This window comes from Nerophis lumbriciformis, linkage group LG07 (genome assembly GCF_033978685.3).
Source record: "Nerophis lumbriciformis linkage group LG07, RoL_Nlum_v2.1, whole genome shotgun sequence".
Lineage (NCBI taxonomy): Eukaryota > Metazoa > Chordata > Actinopteri > Syngnathiformes > Syngnathidae > Nerophis > Nerophis lumbriciformis.
This window is the reverse complement of record NC_084554.2, coordinates 34,851,979-34,871,215: the sequence shown is the minus strand read 5'-3', so window position 1 is coordinate 34,871,215 and position 19,237 is coordinate 34,851,979. Positions and strand designations below refer to the sequence as shown.

The window sequence follows — 19,237 nt, the reverse complement described above, 5'->3', positions numbered from 1 at the left end:
GACGTGAAGAGCCACAATGATGAGCGATACCACAGGGCAGGCGAACAAAGCACAACAATAACACTTTCTTAGAAATGTAAATGAAGTAGAGAAGCAGAAGGTAAGACTTTTTTTTTTTTTTGAGTACCAATGTCAAATTCTCTATCATTTCCCCATGCATGATTAACTCATAGCATACAGCACCAGACAAAGATGATATTATTTTGCCGCATATAGATGCGCTTTCTTGTTTAACTTCACTGTAAACAACAGCTTTACAGATGCCACTTCTGCTGTGTGGCGGGTGGTGTGTGTTTTGGTAAAGACGGCTAATGCAATATAAAAGGTATGAATAGATGGCAAAATATTGGCACAACATTTGTAAAAGTGCTACCGGGAATGAATGGAGGCACGGCATCTATTGGATGAAATACATCCTCTGACATGTTTGAAGTTAGATCAGGTGTCTGCACCTTTACTACCATCCATCCATCCATTTTCTACCGCTTATTCCCTTTGGGGTCACCTTTACTACCAAAAAAGCCATTTTGCTGCCTCTTCCACTAAAGGAAAATAGTACACAGTCCGACAATGTAACACAGCTTATTAACGTTTAAAAGCTTTCATCTTTTTCATTTTTACAGGAACGACAATTTGTCCATGTGAAATTAAACTTTTTCATGTTTGCTTTTCTTCTTTGGCAAGTATTCATGGTTAGCTCACCCAAGGGGTTGAACGAACACTCAAGAAGCTGAAGTAAACATACAGGCTTCCAGTCTCTTTTACTTGCCTCCAGTGTGCCTCAGGATTCTGCCTGTTTACATGCATGGCCTCACAGACATTCAGATATTATATAACTCTTTTTAAAAATGCTAACTTTTCTCACTTTGGAGATAAAAACAAGTCAGAGAGCTACAACAGAGCTCCAGAGCCGCGGGTTGCAGTCCCCTGAGTTACCGGTATATGATAAAATTAAGTAAAATTAAAATGTTTTTTATTTGTTTTTGACTATGTGTAAAATAATAGACAAAAATGTGATAATTGTCATATTTGGATGATAATCTCACCCTCTGTATGATCAATAATTCCAAAAAGCCCATAAGGCTACGTCCTGCACTGATGTGCTTTGTCCCACGTTCCTCTTTACAGCCACGTGGGGCGCTGCTCTGCTCCCCCCCATATGGTTTATTTTTTAAAGATGCAATTGCTTTATAAACTATACTAAACATGGCCAGTGGTCTTTTTTTTAACTGTAGCTGATGAGTAATGTTAAATCGGTTATGTAAAACAATTTTCCTCAAAATATGATAATTCTAAGCTTCATGTATGATCATTTGTAATTTACTATCTGGCAACAAGGTAAAGCCTATTTCCTGGTTTATACTTCCATCATACATTCAAATCTCCTTAAAATGGAGGAAATAAATGGAGCTGAACCCTCATGGAAGCTGCAAACACAATAAAGAAGGTTTTTGTTTTGTGTTAAAACAAACTGCACTATTCCGGCTTCACACGGTAGACAGAACAGCCCCCCTACCCGCATCCCAAACCACTCAGTCATGTTTGATTGAGCAAATAAACCCTCTTAAACCGAGGCCTGAGAAGTGGATTGGGACTTTGGTGCTCTATCCCCTTATTGTGGTAAACCCCCACCATTGTGGCAGTAAAAGGAGAACAAGCCAAAGATGTGATTTTTGGAAACTCAGACATGCGTGGTATTACTATTGTGTGTATGAAATGTTTCCCATGTGCCACACACACACACACACACACACACACACACACACACACACACACACACACACACACACACACACACACACACACACACACACACACACACACACACACACACACACACACACACACACACACACACACACACACACACACACACACACACACACACACACACACACACACACACACACACACACACACACACACACACACACACACACACACACACACACACACACACACACACACACACACACACACACACACACACACAGAAGAGGAGAGGAGAGGAGAGGACAAACAAAAAGCTAGGCATGCAATGTAACCAGCTTTGCTTTTAGGACACAAAAAGGTGATCTTAAACCAGGGGTACTCACAGTAGGGCCCAGGGGCAAAATTAGGTTTTCTTTGGCCCTCCAAAGGGTGGCTTACCAAATACCTATTAATACTGACCTCTTTCAAGCTCACTAGGGGTGTCCCGATCCGATATTGATATCGAATATCTGGCTGATATTCACAAAAAAACATGCTTCCATCTAATTTGTAAGTCCAAATACAAGCAGTCCTACTTGTGCAAAGATCGACACTCAGTCTTTTCTTGTATTTTAGTGAAGTCAGTTACAAAATGTAGCAAAAAAAGGGCTACTAGGAGTTAGCAGCTACACAATAGCTAAGCACACAAGTTAAACATACGTAATACATGTCCTTAACTGCACAATATTGCAGTCTAAAACATGACATTTGTCAATACAAACAAGTATCAAACAATTATAGTTGCATATTAATCACACATACAAAGTTAAAAAGCGTCCAGTAACAACACTGTCTGCATCATTCTATGTATTATTGTAGCCACTTGATGTCACCAAAAAACAATTAGCTATTACCATCCCACTTCAACTTAGACATTCCAGAATGTTAATAATAAACAGCATAGCTTTTTTCATAGCTACAATTATTCTCTGGCTAATTTTACTTGATTGACAAAAAAAAAAAAAAAAAATATTCCTGCTAATATTGTATGGGATTAATATCGGTACCTGCCAATACTCTAGGTTCCAATGTCGGTATTGCACCGGGACACCCCTAAAGCTCACACAAACTTTATTTGTGGAAGAAGGTTTATTATTTACATTTAGGCATTTGTGTTTAACACTTAAAATCACTGGTTGGTCCGTGGCCCATTGGCACATTATCACTTTGGCCCTTGGAGGCAAAACATTTGGGCACCCTTGTCTTAAACCCAGATATGACTATAAATGCGTTACTAAAAATGAGTCGTATCCGGGTGTACCTCATCATTAGAAAGTGGTGTGTTTCCAGCATAGCACTTGTGATTGTGTAACATGTGCAATCACTCACATTTATACATTCATACATGTGTGGCCCCCCAAGCAGCAAACAGCTCTTTGAATACGACACAAAATAACAGAAACTAAGAGGTACAACCCAAGCTATTGTGTAAAGATGCTCAACAATTGTCATCATGAAGGAATGTGTGTCTAATCTGCGGCGCTGCACGTGTGAATCATAAGTCCAACACAACAATTCATGCAGCCCGAGGCCATGAATTCATGCGTGCGTGCGTGCATCAGACCCATCTGCACGACGCATGTGCCCGGCCTCGGCACGTGCGCGCACTTGACTACGTGATTACTGCACATTTGGAGCGTTGCAAGGCTTTTCGCTCCCATCCACAGTGCATTAGAGGCGTGGATGTAGGTCATGTCATCCCCAAGCGATGTGCTTCAACATGGCGGGCTGAACCCATGCCTGCATTAGCGTGCCTCTGCTCACACTCAGCTTTAATACAGCGCGTCCACAAAGACAGATGCTTTGTGCTGGTGACGTATGAAAGCACGTCATCATACTTGCTGGCCCCAGCCAAGCGATTATGAAAGCTACACACACACACACGCACGCACACACACGAAGCAGCTGTTGACTCACAAGCATCAACCACTGGAAGGTAAACATACAAGAGAAGATTAAGCAAAGCCATTCAGAGTTCCTTTGTTTCACCATCAGATATTAGACACAAATGTTGTGACGCTTTTGTGTCTTTTGTTGCTTGCAAACACCATACCATCTATGAAAATACCTGAAAAAATAGATACCATATTTACTCATGTTACGGCCAAACCCAGAAATTCTATTAACTCACCCGCAGAAAGAACAATGCATTTGTTTAGATTTAGGTATTTATAAGAAGGAATACATTCTTAAAAAAAGATATCAAATAATCTTTAGATTTTAAATAAAAGGTACTAAGATTATACTTCATTACTCTATTAATTTCTTCATTGTGTGGGGAAGAAATGGAGGCGTCTATTTTAGGTACGGCGTCCATTTGTTCAGGTTGACAACGATTATAAAGCAGAAGAATTGAGGAAAAATTGTATGTATCAAACATTCCACTATGCTAAATGCAAGTTGGTCAACTACATAAAACAAAAGGTATTTATTAGCGGGGAGGCACTTACTTGTATGAATGATTTCTAAAATTGATATCAAATAATCTAATATGTTCTAATACTGTTTACAAAAGCAATTAATACATAACAATGACTTTTTTTTTCTCTGAATAGGGGAGAAATGGAGTTGTCTATTTGAGGTGTGCCGTTTTATGTTCATGCTGATGATGATGTTGGAGTGGAGAAAACTAATGAAAAATACAACTTTCAAAGATGCTAAATGGAATTTACCATACTTAACTCCAAACAATACCAGCCATTAATTTAGGGCAAGGTATTTATTGGTAGGCAGGCCCTTTTTTGTAGGAATGCATTTTCAAATTGATATAGAATAATACATATTATTGTATTACCTTTTTCAAAATGTACATGATTCATAATAACCACCAGTTATATTTTCTCTGAGCGAAATGAAAAAGTGTCTAGTTGAGGTGCGGCGTTCATATCTTTAGGTTGACGATGCTAACCCGTTGTTTGAACGGAGGCCACTAATTGAGGAATTATGATGTCTACCTACAGTATATACATTTTCACAATATTGGCCCTTGTGTGTGAATGTGAATGTTATCTGTCTATCAGCGGCGTGGCGATGTTGGTAGAGTGGCCGTGCCAGCAATCGGAGGGTTGCTGGTTACTGGGGTTCAATCCCCACCTTCTACCATCCTAGTCACGTCCGTTGTGTCCTTGGGCAAGACACTTCACCCCTTGCTCCTGATGGCTGCTGGTTAGCGCCTTGCATGGTAGCTCCCGCGAATGTGTGTGTGAATGGATGAATGTGGAAATACTGTCAAAGCGCTTTGAGTACTTTGAAGGTAGAAAAGCGCTATACAAGTATAACCCATTTATCATTTATTTATCAGATGAGGTGGCGACTTGTCCAGGGTGTACCCCGCCTTCCGCCCAAGTGTAGCTGGGATAAGCTACAGCACCCCCCGCGACCCCGAAAGGGACAAGCGGTAGAAAATGGATGGATGGATAATTATTTGGCCAATTACATAAAACAAAGGGGAGGATCCAATTTGTAGGAATGCATTTATAAAATGATCTCAAATTATCTTAGATCTTTAAAAGTAGGAACAGGAAACATAGGCGGTGGAGAAACAGAGGTGTCTATTTGAGGTACGGTGTTTACATGTTCAGGTTGATGATGTTAACCCAGTGTTAGAGCGGACAAAACTGGTGTCGAGTTAAAACTTTCCTCGATATAATGGGGACGGCGTGGCGAAATTGGTAGAGTGGCCGTGCCAGCAATCGGAGGGTTGCTGGTTACTGGGGTTCAATCCCCACCTTCTACCATCCTAGTCACGTCCGTTGTGTCCTTGGGCAAGACACTTCACCCCTTGCTCCTGATGGGTGCTGGTTAATGGGTGAATGTGGAAATACTGTCAAAGCGCTTTGAGTACCTTGAAGGTAGAAAAGCGCTATACAAGTATAACCCATTTATTATTATTCATTTATAATATCTGCTTTCAAAGGAAATAACATCAAACAAAATGAAGACCTTTTTTTTCTCTGCCTATTTGAGGTGCGGTGTTTGTATGTTCAGGTTGACAAACTAAGCATTTAGGGCCACAACCACTTGGAGGGGCCACATGACTATGGCAACCGGTCACTTCAGTAGCAACGGGGGCGGTATGGCGTAGTGGGTAGAGCGGCCGTGCCAGAAACCTAAGGGTTGCACGTTCGCTCCCCGCCTCTTGACATCCAAATCGCTTCCGTTGTGTCCTTGGGGAGGACACTTCATCTTTGCCCCCGGTGCCGCTCACACTGGTGAATGAATATTGAATGAATGATAGGTGGTGGTCGGAGGGGCCGTAGGCGCAAACTGGCAGCCTCGCTTCCGTCAGTCTACCCCAGGGCAGCTGTGGCTACAAATGTAGCTTCCCACCACCAGGTGTGAATGAAAGATGGGTTTCCACTTCTCTGTGAGCGCTTTGAGTATCTAACAATAGAAAAGCGAGATATAAAATCTAATCCATTATTATTATTATTATGTGTCTTCATCAATGTGGTCTTCACGCTAGGCAGGTGTTAATTTGTTCTACTTTTGTACTTTGATGGACTGAATTACCATATGTATACATTTATACTAAACTTCGGTTCGGCAGCATAGTTGCCTTGTCCATTCCAAAGCCCAAAGAGATAATCGCTAATTTAGCATTGCTTTGAACGCCGTAATTGCGTAATTGTGACAGAATTACAGCCGTATTTCTAAAACGACCACGCAATTTAAGTTTATATTGTTGCTGAATTTTCTTCCTCCAAGGTAGAGCGTCTAAAAAAAAGACTTGTTTTTAATAGTTGTTGCCAATTTATTGTGTTTTGTTTACTTTTTCAATTAATGCCGAAGACATTATCTGACTATTGACCATATTGGATTGAACTGAACTAAAGTTGTCAATGTAGTCTTTTTGTTTACTGCTCATCATGCACGTTTATTTATAGTACCGGTAACTAAAAATCTTTACAAAACTTGTAAAATACTAATTATACATTATTTCTTAGTATACATGTTATGAACAAACTCAAACAGCATTTTTGTTGGTTGTTTCCTTTATGCATATTAAAAACTGAAATGAGGATACAAACAAAATCTTGTGTCGGGCCACAAAAAGCCTAATGTGGCAGATGTCCGCCAAGGACCATATATACTAACATTCTTGGATTAGGCTACATATTTCATATGTATTTGACATTAAATTTTTAAACGTAGCTGTTACTTTCATCTGTCTGTAATGTATACCCGTTCAATATTTTATTTTAAAATACTGTTTTTTTTAGTATAGGTAGGATGGTGGTAACTGCAGGCATGGTAAAAAACACAACTTTCTTGGATGACTCCAACCATGTCATGACTACAAGCGGTCTTCAGGTGAAAAAAGCCAACACACACTTATTTCAACCTGCCTCTTCATCCTCTATTTAACCTGCTTTTGTGTTTACTTTTGCAAAATGACACAGTAAAATCACAGTATGCACAAACACAAATGAGCATATGAACATAAATGCTGACTTATCTGTGGTAAAATACAATCAAAGAGAACCAATTGAACTCCACATAAGCCTATTGTGATGAAGAGATTACAAGGGGTTTATTGGACATGCGCTTTAAAGATGCATCTTTCCATAATCTCACTCAACCAACCTCCCCACCGAATGCTGAGCCAACCTTTTCCCCACCTCGCTGCGTTTACAGGCCAAAAGTGTGTTTGTTTTTGTGTACACCAACACTTACCCAGCATACGGATGTACAGTGCGGTCTGGTCCGAGCTGTCATAGGAGATGGCCCCGCGTCTCTGCATAAACACAGAAACAAAAGACAATTAAGCCAGTTGTAAAAGAAAACACTCTCAATGTGTCCAGTTTAGAGGTTAATAACAAGTTGGGTGGCGGTGTTGCGACAGTTGGGGTGTAATCTCCTGTGTGTGTGTCTGTATGTACATAAACACTGATAAACGCGTTGCAAGACCGTATCATCTGCCTAATACCTCACTCACACCACAGTTATCAGCCATGAGAGTCCAAACGTGACATAGGCATGCCTCCTGAAAACAGGCACTTCAATAAAACGCAGTATACCAACATTAAAATGTACTACATTAATCAAAATGGACATTTTAGTGATGTTATACCAGTAGTGTGTGCCCACAGTATGGTTGGGGGTTATGGCTGAAAACTATATCACAAAATGTGTTTTTAATTTGGTAGATATCGATAATTATTGATACTTTTTATGATCTATAGAAAACATGGACCACAAGAAAAATATTTTAAATGTTAACACTTTTATTTCAAATGTAACCTTCCTCTGATTATACAGTAATCCCCTTAGATATCAAGGCAGAAAGGAAAGGAAATGTCAACACTAAAACAATTAATGTAAACATAATTCTAAAATCAGAATAACCACCTAATAATAACCTCTTTAAACTAAGGTGCAAAAATAAGGAATATGTAAGAAATGCTTAATAAAGTGTAACAAAATAGTGCAAAGTGAGAAAATGTAAACTTAGAAAAACCTGAAAATAACTTTTTGCACTTTACTGCCAGGAAGTTACGTGGTCTGTGTAACATTTAATTTGGTCTGTTATTTAAGTATGGAAATGAATTTATGTTATGCAATAAGTATTCCGGAAGGCGGGGTTGGACCAAATTCCATCCATCTTCTTCTGCTTATCCGAAGTTGGGTCGCAGCCTAAGCAGAGAAGCCCTGACTTCCCCTCTCCCCAGATACTTTGTCCAGCTTTTTCCAGGTTATCCCGAGGCCTTCCCAGGCCAGCCGAGAGGCAAAGTCTTCACAACGTGTCCAGGGTCTTCCCCGTGGCCTCCTACCGGTCGAACGTGCCCTAAACACCTCCACAGGGAGGCGTTCAAATGGCATCCTGACCAGATGCCCGAATCACCTCATCTGGCTCCTCCTGATGTGGAGGAGCAACGGCTTTACTTTGAGCTCCACCCGAATGACAGAGCTTCTCACCTTATCTCTAAGAGAGAGCCCTGCTACCCGACGGAGGAAACTCATTTTGGCCGCTTGTACCTGTGATCCTGTCCTTTCGGTCATAACCCAAAGCTCATGACCAAAGGTGAGGATAGGGACCTAGATCAACCGGTAAATTGAGAGCTTTGCCTTTCGGCTTAGCTCCTTCTTCACCAAGACAAACCGATACAGGATTTGCATCAAGTGGTTTCAGTGCACATACAGTGTATGTAGAAAATGGTTTCACTGCACAATAGCGTTTCTTGAACACAGCTCATGAGCATAAAGGTTCCCAGTATTGCTTACTAAAATCACTTTTAAACTCCCTAAATTCCAGCACCAAGGCTAGATTTTGCACAATACACTTCCAATATGGTTGAAAAATACAATATTATGGGACCCTAAAGATAATACATGAATAATTTGTGGTACTTTCCAAGCAGATTTAGCCCAGTCACAAAAGTTTCTGTTCCCTTTTACAGCCTCCCTGTCTGAAAGTACAGTCTGTGAAGTTTCATTTTACGTAAGAGTCAGCATGCTCCTGTTGACCTTGTCACAGGAACACGACGCCAGACCCGGATGGCTGCGTTATTGCATGTGTTGCAGCGTCTCGCGCTAATGGCATCGTTCGGTAGCGGCTGAGTCACAAGCGCGGACACACGAGGCAGTCGTGGCAACTGTGGTGAGCGGATATTTGCTCTGTCAACACACACCTGCTGGGAAGGGATGTGGGGCTACACTCAAGGGCCGTCTCCACTCGCCCAGACTGTCCTCCAGGCTGACCTGCCCTCTTCTGGGGGATCCCCCAAGTGTAGGGTTTCCCCTTCCACAGAAAGCCTGCATGACTGGACACTTGACTAAGCAGGCGCTTGCCGATTGGCTGATGATTGAGCTGCAAGGCTTCTGTTAGCCACCCCATGGGGACAAAAATAAACAGCTACAAAAGTCTAGTTGTCCCATCAGTCGTATGCTGTGCAGTGCACTAATTGATATACACACAAGGACATTGTTACAGTTTATGATATGTTAACGTCAGTGACCTGCAGTCACTAGAGGCAGGTGAGGCAGGGCCTCACCTGCCATCATGGAAAGAAAAAAAATGTAAAAATATATTTTTTTAATTAAATTGTTATCTGTATCCAGTGATTATACTATAAAGTTATTTTCCATTTAACTTCACTCATTTTAGATTATTTTTATTTAAAATCGCTGAATTTTCACATATGCCGTTCAAATACTGAGAAGAGACGGTGCGGTGAACAGCAGCCAGTTGAGGCACGTCACTGCGTTGTGCCTCACCATGGATTGCGGACTCGGCTAACTGCTGGCCTGCTGTGCAGTGAGACCGTATTGCTATATGAATTATATTATACATTTCCATAGTTTAGTTAGCTGAGGTATATAATGTACAGTGTATTTTGTCAACAACTGCAAAAGACGCACTGGCTGAGGCTCGCCTCCTGCACCCCCGCCGTAGAATGCACGGCAACCCCTGACGGGAGTGTTATATCAACTAAAGCCCACACTTAAACTTTCCACGTGCAAGATTGAATCTATTTAAAAAAGTTATTTAATAAGAAGCCAAAAAGTGCAAAAACAATAATGTTCGTGTTGGAGGAGTTGTGAATGACTGCAGGGCCACAACATTAGGTACACCTGCAGACCGCAGGTGTACCTAATTCACAACTCCTCCAACACGAACATTATTGTTTTTGCACTTTTTGGCTTCTTATTAAATAACTTTTGTAACCTATTTTTATGGGCTTTCCTCTTTGTGATGTTAAGTTCCTGTTATGCGCTGTTATACAGTATATGCCTTGAGCTCTTATTTTGAAGGCGCTAAGGGCGGAAGTGATGACACGTTGGAGTTGAGCGGAAGTTTTTGAAAGAACGTAAATAAAGTGGTCTTCGTGTAAACTGGAGCCTCCGTGTTTGTTATTTTGTAGTTTCATACAGTATTGGCGACATTTATAAACCCTCGGTTACACTTTTTTAAATAGATTCAATCTTGCACGTGGAAAGTTTAAGTGAGGGCTTTAGTTGATATAACACTCTCGTCAGGGGGTGCATTAGTGCAGCACAACAGCGGCTCATGGACTTATTTTATAAGTAAAGGTAAGACCATAATAACATTTTTTTTTTAATTAAATGTGCTTTTTTGTGTGCTACAGTTTGTATGTGTAAAGTTAAAGTTAAGTTAAAGTACCAATGATTGTCACACACACACTAGGTGTAATGAAATTTGTCCTCTGCATTTGACCCATCCCCTTGATCACCCCCTGGGAGGTGAGGGGAGCAGTGGGCAGCAGCGGCGCCGCGCCCGGGAATGATTTTTGGTGATTTAATAACCCCCAATTCCAACCCTTGATGCTGAGTGCCAAGCAGGGAAGAATGCTGGTATGAGCTTTTAAACATAACCCGTTAACTGCTGCCAATCAAATGGTGAATAAGATACTCTTTAGGGTTCATATGTTTGTAAATCTGACTGTGATGAAGTCAGTGCCTCACCAGCCATGAACCTCACCGCACGTCACTGGTTAACGTCAAACATAGTAAAACTAAATAAGTATTATCACCCGCTGGCATGCATATTACAGATTTTTTTTTTCCAATATCCAAGATTACAGGTATAATTTCGATTAAAAAAAACATTTGCATTTTAAATCGTGATTTTTCCACCATTCTAGGTTGCTGTTCTATGTAAATGACACAGACCTAGGCCTGGACCATAACAATTTTTGCTGGATAATATATTGTGCCACAAATTATTGCAGATAAACAATGTTATTGTCAGCATTATTTTAAGACCAATTTAAGCGCTAATGCGCAAATAACCCATTCAAACGCAATACATTTACTTACGAACCAAAAAAAACACCACAGAGCAGAAGCCAACAACACCAACTATGAGCACGACAAGAAGCCGTCAACGGGGCAATACACCTTTACCAGAGGTGGAACCGGACTTAAAAGAGTTAGTAAGAACTCTACAAAACAATATTAATAAGACACAAAGCAATGTTGACAATCTCCAGGAACAGATGATCAACGGTGTACAAAAAAATGCTGCAGATATTCAAGAACAGATAATCAAAGACAGAAAAGAATATCGTAATGATATGATGGAATTTAGAAAGTTCAGAGAAAAAAATGAAGATTCTCTGTGAAGACAAAGCATTAAAACGGGAGGGGGAGAAGCTGAAAGAGGAGAATGCAACATTGCGAAAGACTAGCAGCAAGACAACAACCATTGGGACAACAGTAGTGTTGTGGAGAACATTAAAATGGAGTTAGAAACATTGCAGCGACACCCCGCGACCCCGAAAGGAATAAGCGGTAGAAAAGGGATGGATAGAAACATTGCGGCAACAGTTGCAACTAAATAACACTGATTTGAAGAACTCCAGGGAGGAGTCGGCTGCATTGAGACAATGAGCTCAATGCCAGACATTAAGATATCCCCAATCTGGGGAATATCAGTGTTTTGGAAAACATCAAAGAGGAAGTGGATCAGTTTAAACGACAAAATGACATCACCATTGCAGGGCTACGCATCAATCCTTGATCCTATGCAAGAGCAGTTGACAACAGAGGATAACCAGAGGAAATGGACGCTGCTTCGACAGAGCAACAAGTGGTCAACTTTCTGCAATCAAAAGGAATTGATGTCGATATTAACACCATTTCACTGAATATAGGAGGCAACACCACGTGTTACAAAAAAGATCAATTAGAATAATACATAATGTTGGATATAGAGAACATACAAACACTTTATTCAATGAATCGAAAATATTGAAATTCAACGATTTGGTGCATTTGCAAACAGCTAAAATGGTGTACAAAGCAAACTATAACTTGCTACCCAAGAATGTATGATTCTTCTCAACAAAAGAAGAGAAATATAACTTTAGAGGAAAATCTAATTCAAAACATTTGTATCCACGTACAACACTTAAAACCTTCAGCATATCTGTATGTGGAATTAAATTCTGGAATTGATTGCACAAAGAAATCAAACAAAGCAACAACATTTAAGGGACTGTTCAAACTACAACTGATCATAAAGTACAAAGAACAATAATTATGATGAACATCTTTCACCTTTTTTTTAATATAATGATTTATGCGATGAGGTGGCAACTTGTCCATGGTGTACCCCGCCTACCGCCCGAATGCAGCTGAGATAGGCTCAAGCACCCCCCGCCACCCCGAAAGGGATAAGCGGTGGGAAATGGATGGATGGATGAAAGGATGGATTATTTATTTATTTAATATTTGTTTACTTACTTACGGTATATTATTTATTTATTCACTGTTCTGTTACAAAAAGACAAAAAGGAAATGGGATACAATTGATATAATAAATAAATAAGAGCTGCTTCTTCTACTCCTTTTCGGACGTGCTGTAACGAAACAACTGGAAATATGTGACGCATAACATTGTATCGTATGCTGAAAACTGAAACTGAACTGAACTGCAATTAAAGATGCCTTTTGCAACTTCCTTGCAGCACATTTAAGCCGTGTAAATTAACATCCCAGTCTGAATTAGTTGATCAAAATAGTATACCCAGAAATCTTTTTTATTTGATCTAAATCAGGATACAATTTTTAAAAAATGAACGGTTTTATTTAATAACAAACATCATAGTAGGAATGCAAATGATGAATATGTTTTGAAATGGATGATTGATTTAAACATTTTAGAAAAAGACATGTCATGGAATGATATTTGGAAAAATGCCATTAAGCCCTTTCAATGCAATAAAAATAGGCTGAGTCATTTAACACCTTGCACAGATTGTATTTTACACCCTCACAGTTGTTAAAAACGGGTACATCAGATAACAAGTTAAGTATAAAATGTCAAGCAGCTGAAGAAACTATTATTTATTTACTGTGGGAATGTCAGAAAATACGAGTTGTGGTCTGTTGTGAGAATTGCCATGGTTGTCCATCCTCGGCCACTGTAGGTCATGTGAGGTGCATGCATCACGAGAGTTGCTAATGTTAGCCAAGCTAGCTCATGTGTGTTTAACGGGAGAACACTGAAATAAATGAGTTATGTATGCCATTTAAGGCCATAATTTTCGCAAAATCCATTTAATGACTTTTAATGATTGTAACTAGGGCTGGGCGATATGGCCTTTTTTTAATATCGCGATATTTTAAGGCCATATCGCGATAGACGAGATATATCTCGATATTTTGCCTTAGCCTTGAATGAACACTTGATGCATATAATCACAGCAGTATGATGATTCTATGTGTCTACATTAAAACATTCTTCTTCATACTGCATTAATATATGCTACTTTAAAACTTTCATGCAGAGAAGGAAATCACAACTAAAAAAAAAAAAAATCACTTTTTTTTTTTCATACGGTGTTGATCTGGAAATGTTTGCCTCAGCATTTTGATGGTGTGGGCGTGTGGCACCGAACGGAGATGTTGACATGCGGAGTAAGCATTCTTCATTCTCTAGCAGGTGACTTTTCAAATGATGCTACATATTAGCAGTAATGCTACTTTTTATAGCAACGCTTTTGCCCCACACTTGACAAATTACGGTTGTCTGTTCGACATATTCCCACTTGAAGCCAAACCACCGCCAGACGATGGACGCCCTGCTGTTTTTGGGAGGAATTAATTATTCCTTCATTTGTTACCAGATTCGCACCTTCTCTCTCTCGTATTACCACTCGCACGGCTGCGCTAGCATCACAGCTAACGTTACCCATGCTGCTACCTCTTTGCTGCGCGAGGGTGTATACGTATGTGACGTATGTCGTGACAGTAGGTGACATGTGTAAGAAGGTGCAACAGCTAAAAGCAACTGCGTGAGAACGTATACTCGAATATCACAATATAGTCATTTTCTATATCGCACAGAGACAAACCCGCGATATATCGCGTATATCGACATATCGCCCAGTCCTAATTGTAACCCATGAATAAACTGTAATTGGAAGGTCAAGAACTTTAAAATATCCTAAAAAAGTAAACTAGACAAAAAAAAAATACCATTAATCTCTTAGCAAAAATTTTAATAAATACACATTGAAAATAAGTTTTTCCTAACGGGAGGTGGGGTTTTTTTGCCATCACTTTCCAACATATTTGGCATACTTGCTCGATCGTACATGTTGATGGGCTCATTTTGCTCACTTGTTTTAAGATGAAATATTTCCACACAGAGACATTTGGCTTTGCAATCATCCTTTTCCTCCTAATTGCCTCCCTGCTTGGCACTCAGCATCCAGGGTTGGAATTGGGGGTTAAATCGCCAAAATGATTGCCGAGCACGGCCACCGCTGCTGCTCACTGCTCTCCTCACCTCCCAGGAGGTGGAACAAGCGGATGGGTCAAATGCAGAGGGTATTTTCACCACACCAAGTGTGTGTGTGACTATCAATGGAACTTTATCTTTAACTTTAATTGTTGTTAGCTTGCAGTGCTTCTCACAAGTTAGTAGCGACTTGCGAGTAGCGAGGCGCTCTCTCAGTGTGTATCCTGAGTGTGTAACCAAGCGGTGCCGCCTCCACTGACCAAGACAAAGACAAAGATTGTGGATGACTGACAAGATGGTTCACTCTATTCATTCAAATTCCCCCTTTCGAAGTTGTACCACAGCCGTAAAAGGGGCGGATGGTGAGATAGGGGTGGTAAGTTTCCTAATTTCTCCTACCCTATTGTGTTGAAAACATGTGTCACTGCACGACAAGAAGTAGGAAACATTCGGTATTAGTATAGTACCGCGATACTAATGAATCATATTCGGTACCATACCGCCTCTGAAAAGTACCAATGTATGATCCTGTGACTACTTGGTATCAGATTGATACCCAAATTTGTGGTATCATCCAAAACTAATGTAAAGTATCAAACAACAGAAGAATAAGTGATTATTACATTTTAAGTGTAGATAGAACATGTTAAAAGAGAAAGTAAGCAGATATTAACAGTAAATGAACAAGTAGATTAATAATTCATTTTCTACCACTTGTCCTTAATATATTTAACAAAATAATAGAATGGAAAATGACGCAATATGTTACTGCATACGTCAGCAGCTAAATTAGGAGCCTTTGTGTGCTTACTTACTAATAAAAGACAAGTTGTCTTGTATGTTCACTATTTTATTTAAGGACAAACTTCCAATAATGAACATGTTTAATGTACTGTAAGATTTTTTGTTAAAATAAAGCCCATAATGTAATTTTTTGTGGTCCCCTTTTTTTTTAGAAAAGTACCGAAAAGTATCGAAATAATTTTGGTACCGGTGCAAGTACCAAAATATTGGTATCGGGACAATACTATTCGGTACACATTAAAATTGGGAGAACGTGGTGCAAACATCCATTATGGTAAGGCAGTGTATCCGTCCACCTTCAGGTAGCATTTAATGGTTAAGCCCGAACACAAAGACAACATGCTCATATACTCATTACCTCAAGTCCTGAGGATTAGTGAAAGTCTCCTTCACACCCTCGGACAAGGTGTGTCCTCTGAAAACACAACAGAGGTCAGCATACAGCTAATATTTCACCAACGAGCAAACAGCTCTACTCGGGGTGGGTCATCTGCGACGGCGTATTTTAGTGTCAACAAGCCTCCGTGTTTACACACAGCACAACCGCTGGGTGTGAACATTGTGTAGATTGGGTGCAACTGCGAGCATGTCTTAGCTGTATGTGAAGTGACGTCGGGACAATGTGGTTTTGAGTGACGCAAATGTTACAAATGGGATCGCTGCAACCACAAAAATAAACAATGTTAACATTTTGTTTTAGCAGGTCGTCAACTTCAGTTAAGATACAATTACATAATACAAGCATGTGTACACTGAGAACACACATTCTGTGTTTGTGGACATTTTGTTCTGTCCGTGCATCCATATTTCAAAAAGTAGGTATTCAAAACAAAGCGCATCAATGTACTGTTTGGACAAGGTGGTGCTGTGCCTGTACTAATAGTGGTTACACAAAAGGTGTGGCGCCACGGTGGTTTAACATCTGAAAGTCTCTCTCTGGCTGAAGACAGTGGAGATAATATCGGCTTGTAGCTTGGGAATCAGCTGATTAAGGCGTGTGAAAAGTTTCCCTCATGAATATCAGGACAAAATGCCAAGGAGAATAACAAACATGCTGGATGTCCTCCATACTGTGCTTTTTTGTGGTGATATGGCTAAAAACTATCACAATATAACCGGTTTATATCGGTCTATAGCAATGCTTATATTATCGAAAATATATTGAATGTATTTAAAATGAAACCTTTCTCATATTATAATCCTTTCAGCTAACAAGACAGAAAGGAAAGGAAATGTAAACACAACCGCGAAAAACAATGTATAAAAACATCTAAAATCACATTGAACATTTAACAATAACCTTTTAAAAATCCATCCATCCATTTTTAGTACCGCTTGTCCGAAAGAGACAAGCGGTAGAAAATGGATGAGGTTTGAAAATAAGCAACATGTAAGAAATGCTTAGTAAAGTGTGACAAAATAGTACAACGTAGTGTTGTACGGTATACCAGTACTAGTATAGTACTGCGATACTAATTAATCATATTCGGTACTATATCGCCTCTAAAAAGTACCGGTTCCCCCCCTAATTTTTAACGGGCATGACTGCGCTTCGTCTTCACATCGTGACATTGCCGGTTTTACGAGCAGAGGAGCATGTTCGGCAACGCACAATCACGGAGTACTCACAAGCAGACACAGTGTGTAGACAGAAAAGGGAGAATGGACGCATGTTTGCTTAAAAACTAACAATAAAGGTGAAGCTATAACACTGAAACGCCCTCAGGAAGAGGTGCTTTACGACATGGCTGGCTAGCTAGCGGCTAACGTCCAGCTGTAGTCTGCAGTGTTTTAGCTACTTCTAAATCACTAATCCTCGCCTCCATGGCGACAAATAAAGTACGTTTCTTACAAGTATCATCCGTACAGGACGAGGAATAGCTAAACATGCTTCACTACACACCGTAGCTCACCGGCATCACACTGTAAACAAACGCCATGGGTGGATCCACACCTGACATCCACTGTAATGATACTAAGTACAGGAGCGTATCTAGTCGATACTACTATGATTACATATATATTTTTTAGCATCAAAAACATATTTTTTTGTTTTTTTTAAATTCATATTATGTTTATAAATTCAGGAAATAGGTCCCTAGACAGGGACTTAAATTATGACCATTGTATGATCCTGTAACTACTTGGTATCGGATCGATACTCACATTTGTGGTATCATCCAAAACTAATGTAAAGCATCCAAACAACAGAAGAATAAGTGTTTATTACATTTTAACAGAAGTGTTGATAGAACATGTTAAAAGAGAAAGTAAGCAGATATTAACAGTAAATGAACAAGTAGTCTAAAAATTCATTTTCTACCATTTGTCCTTAATTTTGACAAAATAATAGAAGGGAAAATGACACAATACGTTACAGCATAGGTCAGCAGCTAAAAATTGCAATAAGAAACATATGTTTAATGTACCGTAAGATTTTTTTGTTATAATAAAGCCAATAATGCCATTTTTTGGGGTGTCCTTTATTTACAAAAGTATCGAAATACATTTTGGTACCGGTACCAAAATATTGGTATCGGGTCAACCCTAGTACAAAGTGTGAAAATGTAAACAGAAAAACCTGGGAAGAACTATTTTCTGAAGGCTTAGGTAAGGTAAGCGCTGCTAAGGTTGACAACATTGGTCTGACTCCGGTCCATTTTTTTTTTTAAATACAAAAAAATGCCGTACTGTAGAGGTGACTTTCCTGTTTTATCGACAATTTCTTTGCGCTCTGCAGCACTCATTTTTACTTTCTCTTCTCGCTCCATTCAAAGAATCAACCACAAGACAAAAATATGGTGCAACCAATCCTGCTAGTTGATACTGTTACCTGATTGGTTGTTAGTGTGTCACTCACTGATCAGTGATCACTTTCATGCGTTACTTGGTTAACAGAGAGCCAGTGCCTTTGTTCGTGCAACCACCTTGTGCCGCAACTTCCGCTTCCTTCCAACATAAAATAAAAATGTAACGTTTTATCGAACACATTTTTTATTGATATCAAGTACGTGTCTATCCCGATATATATTGATACTGTTTTATTGTCTAGCCCTACTGACTCCATCTGCTGTAATGTCAAGCTAAGCACCGATGTAGCTATGCCGCAATTTCCAAGCCGTATCGTAACAAACTGGACCACTTGAGTGGAAATAAGTTTGCCGTACGAATCACAGCTCTCATGACTTGGCGCTTTGGCGTCAAAAGTGAGGCGTGCCGATTGCCAGTTTACATTTGACCCACAGCCTCTGGCATGGAACAAGGCAGGATTAAAATTTATTTCCATCTGTTAGCCAATGACCTCCTTTCACTCTGAGGGTGGCGTCGAATGGAAAAAAGATAATTCGCCGGACTACACCAGGATGAGATCATTATAAATATCAGCCTGCCTGATCATTATTGTATTAAAGTTGCAAAAAGACAAAACAACTTTCGAATAAATCAATTGTGGCTTATTCGTACATAAACACA

The 19,237-nt window shown here is 39.8% G+C and overlaps 1 protein-coding gene across 3 annotated transcripts in view; it reads right to left on the bottom strand.

The window, feature by feature from the left end:
- The window catches only part of pde7a (phosphodiesterase 7A), a 49,725-nt gene that overhangs the window by 20,677 nt on the left and 9,811 nt on the right, over positions 1–19,237 (bottom strand). For all 3 annotated transcript variants that reach the window (XM_061965377.1, XM_061965378.1, XM_061965379.1), the window contains exon 2: positions 7,429–7,489. In XM_061965377.1, the coding sequence (XP_061821361.1) occupies positions 7,429–7,489 (61 nt within the window). The remainder of the gene's footprint in view (positions 1–7,428; positions 7,490–19,237) is intronic.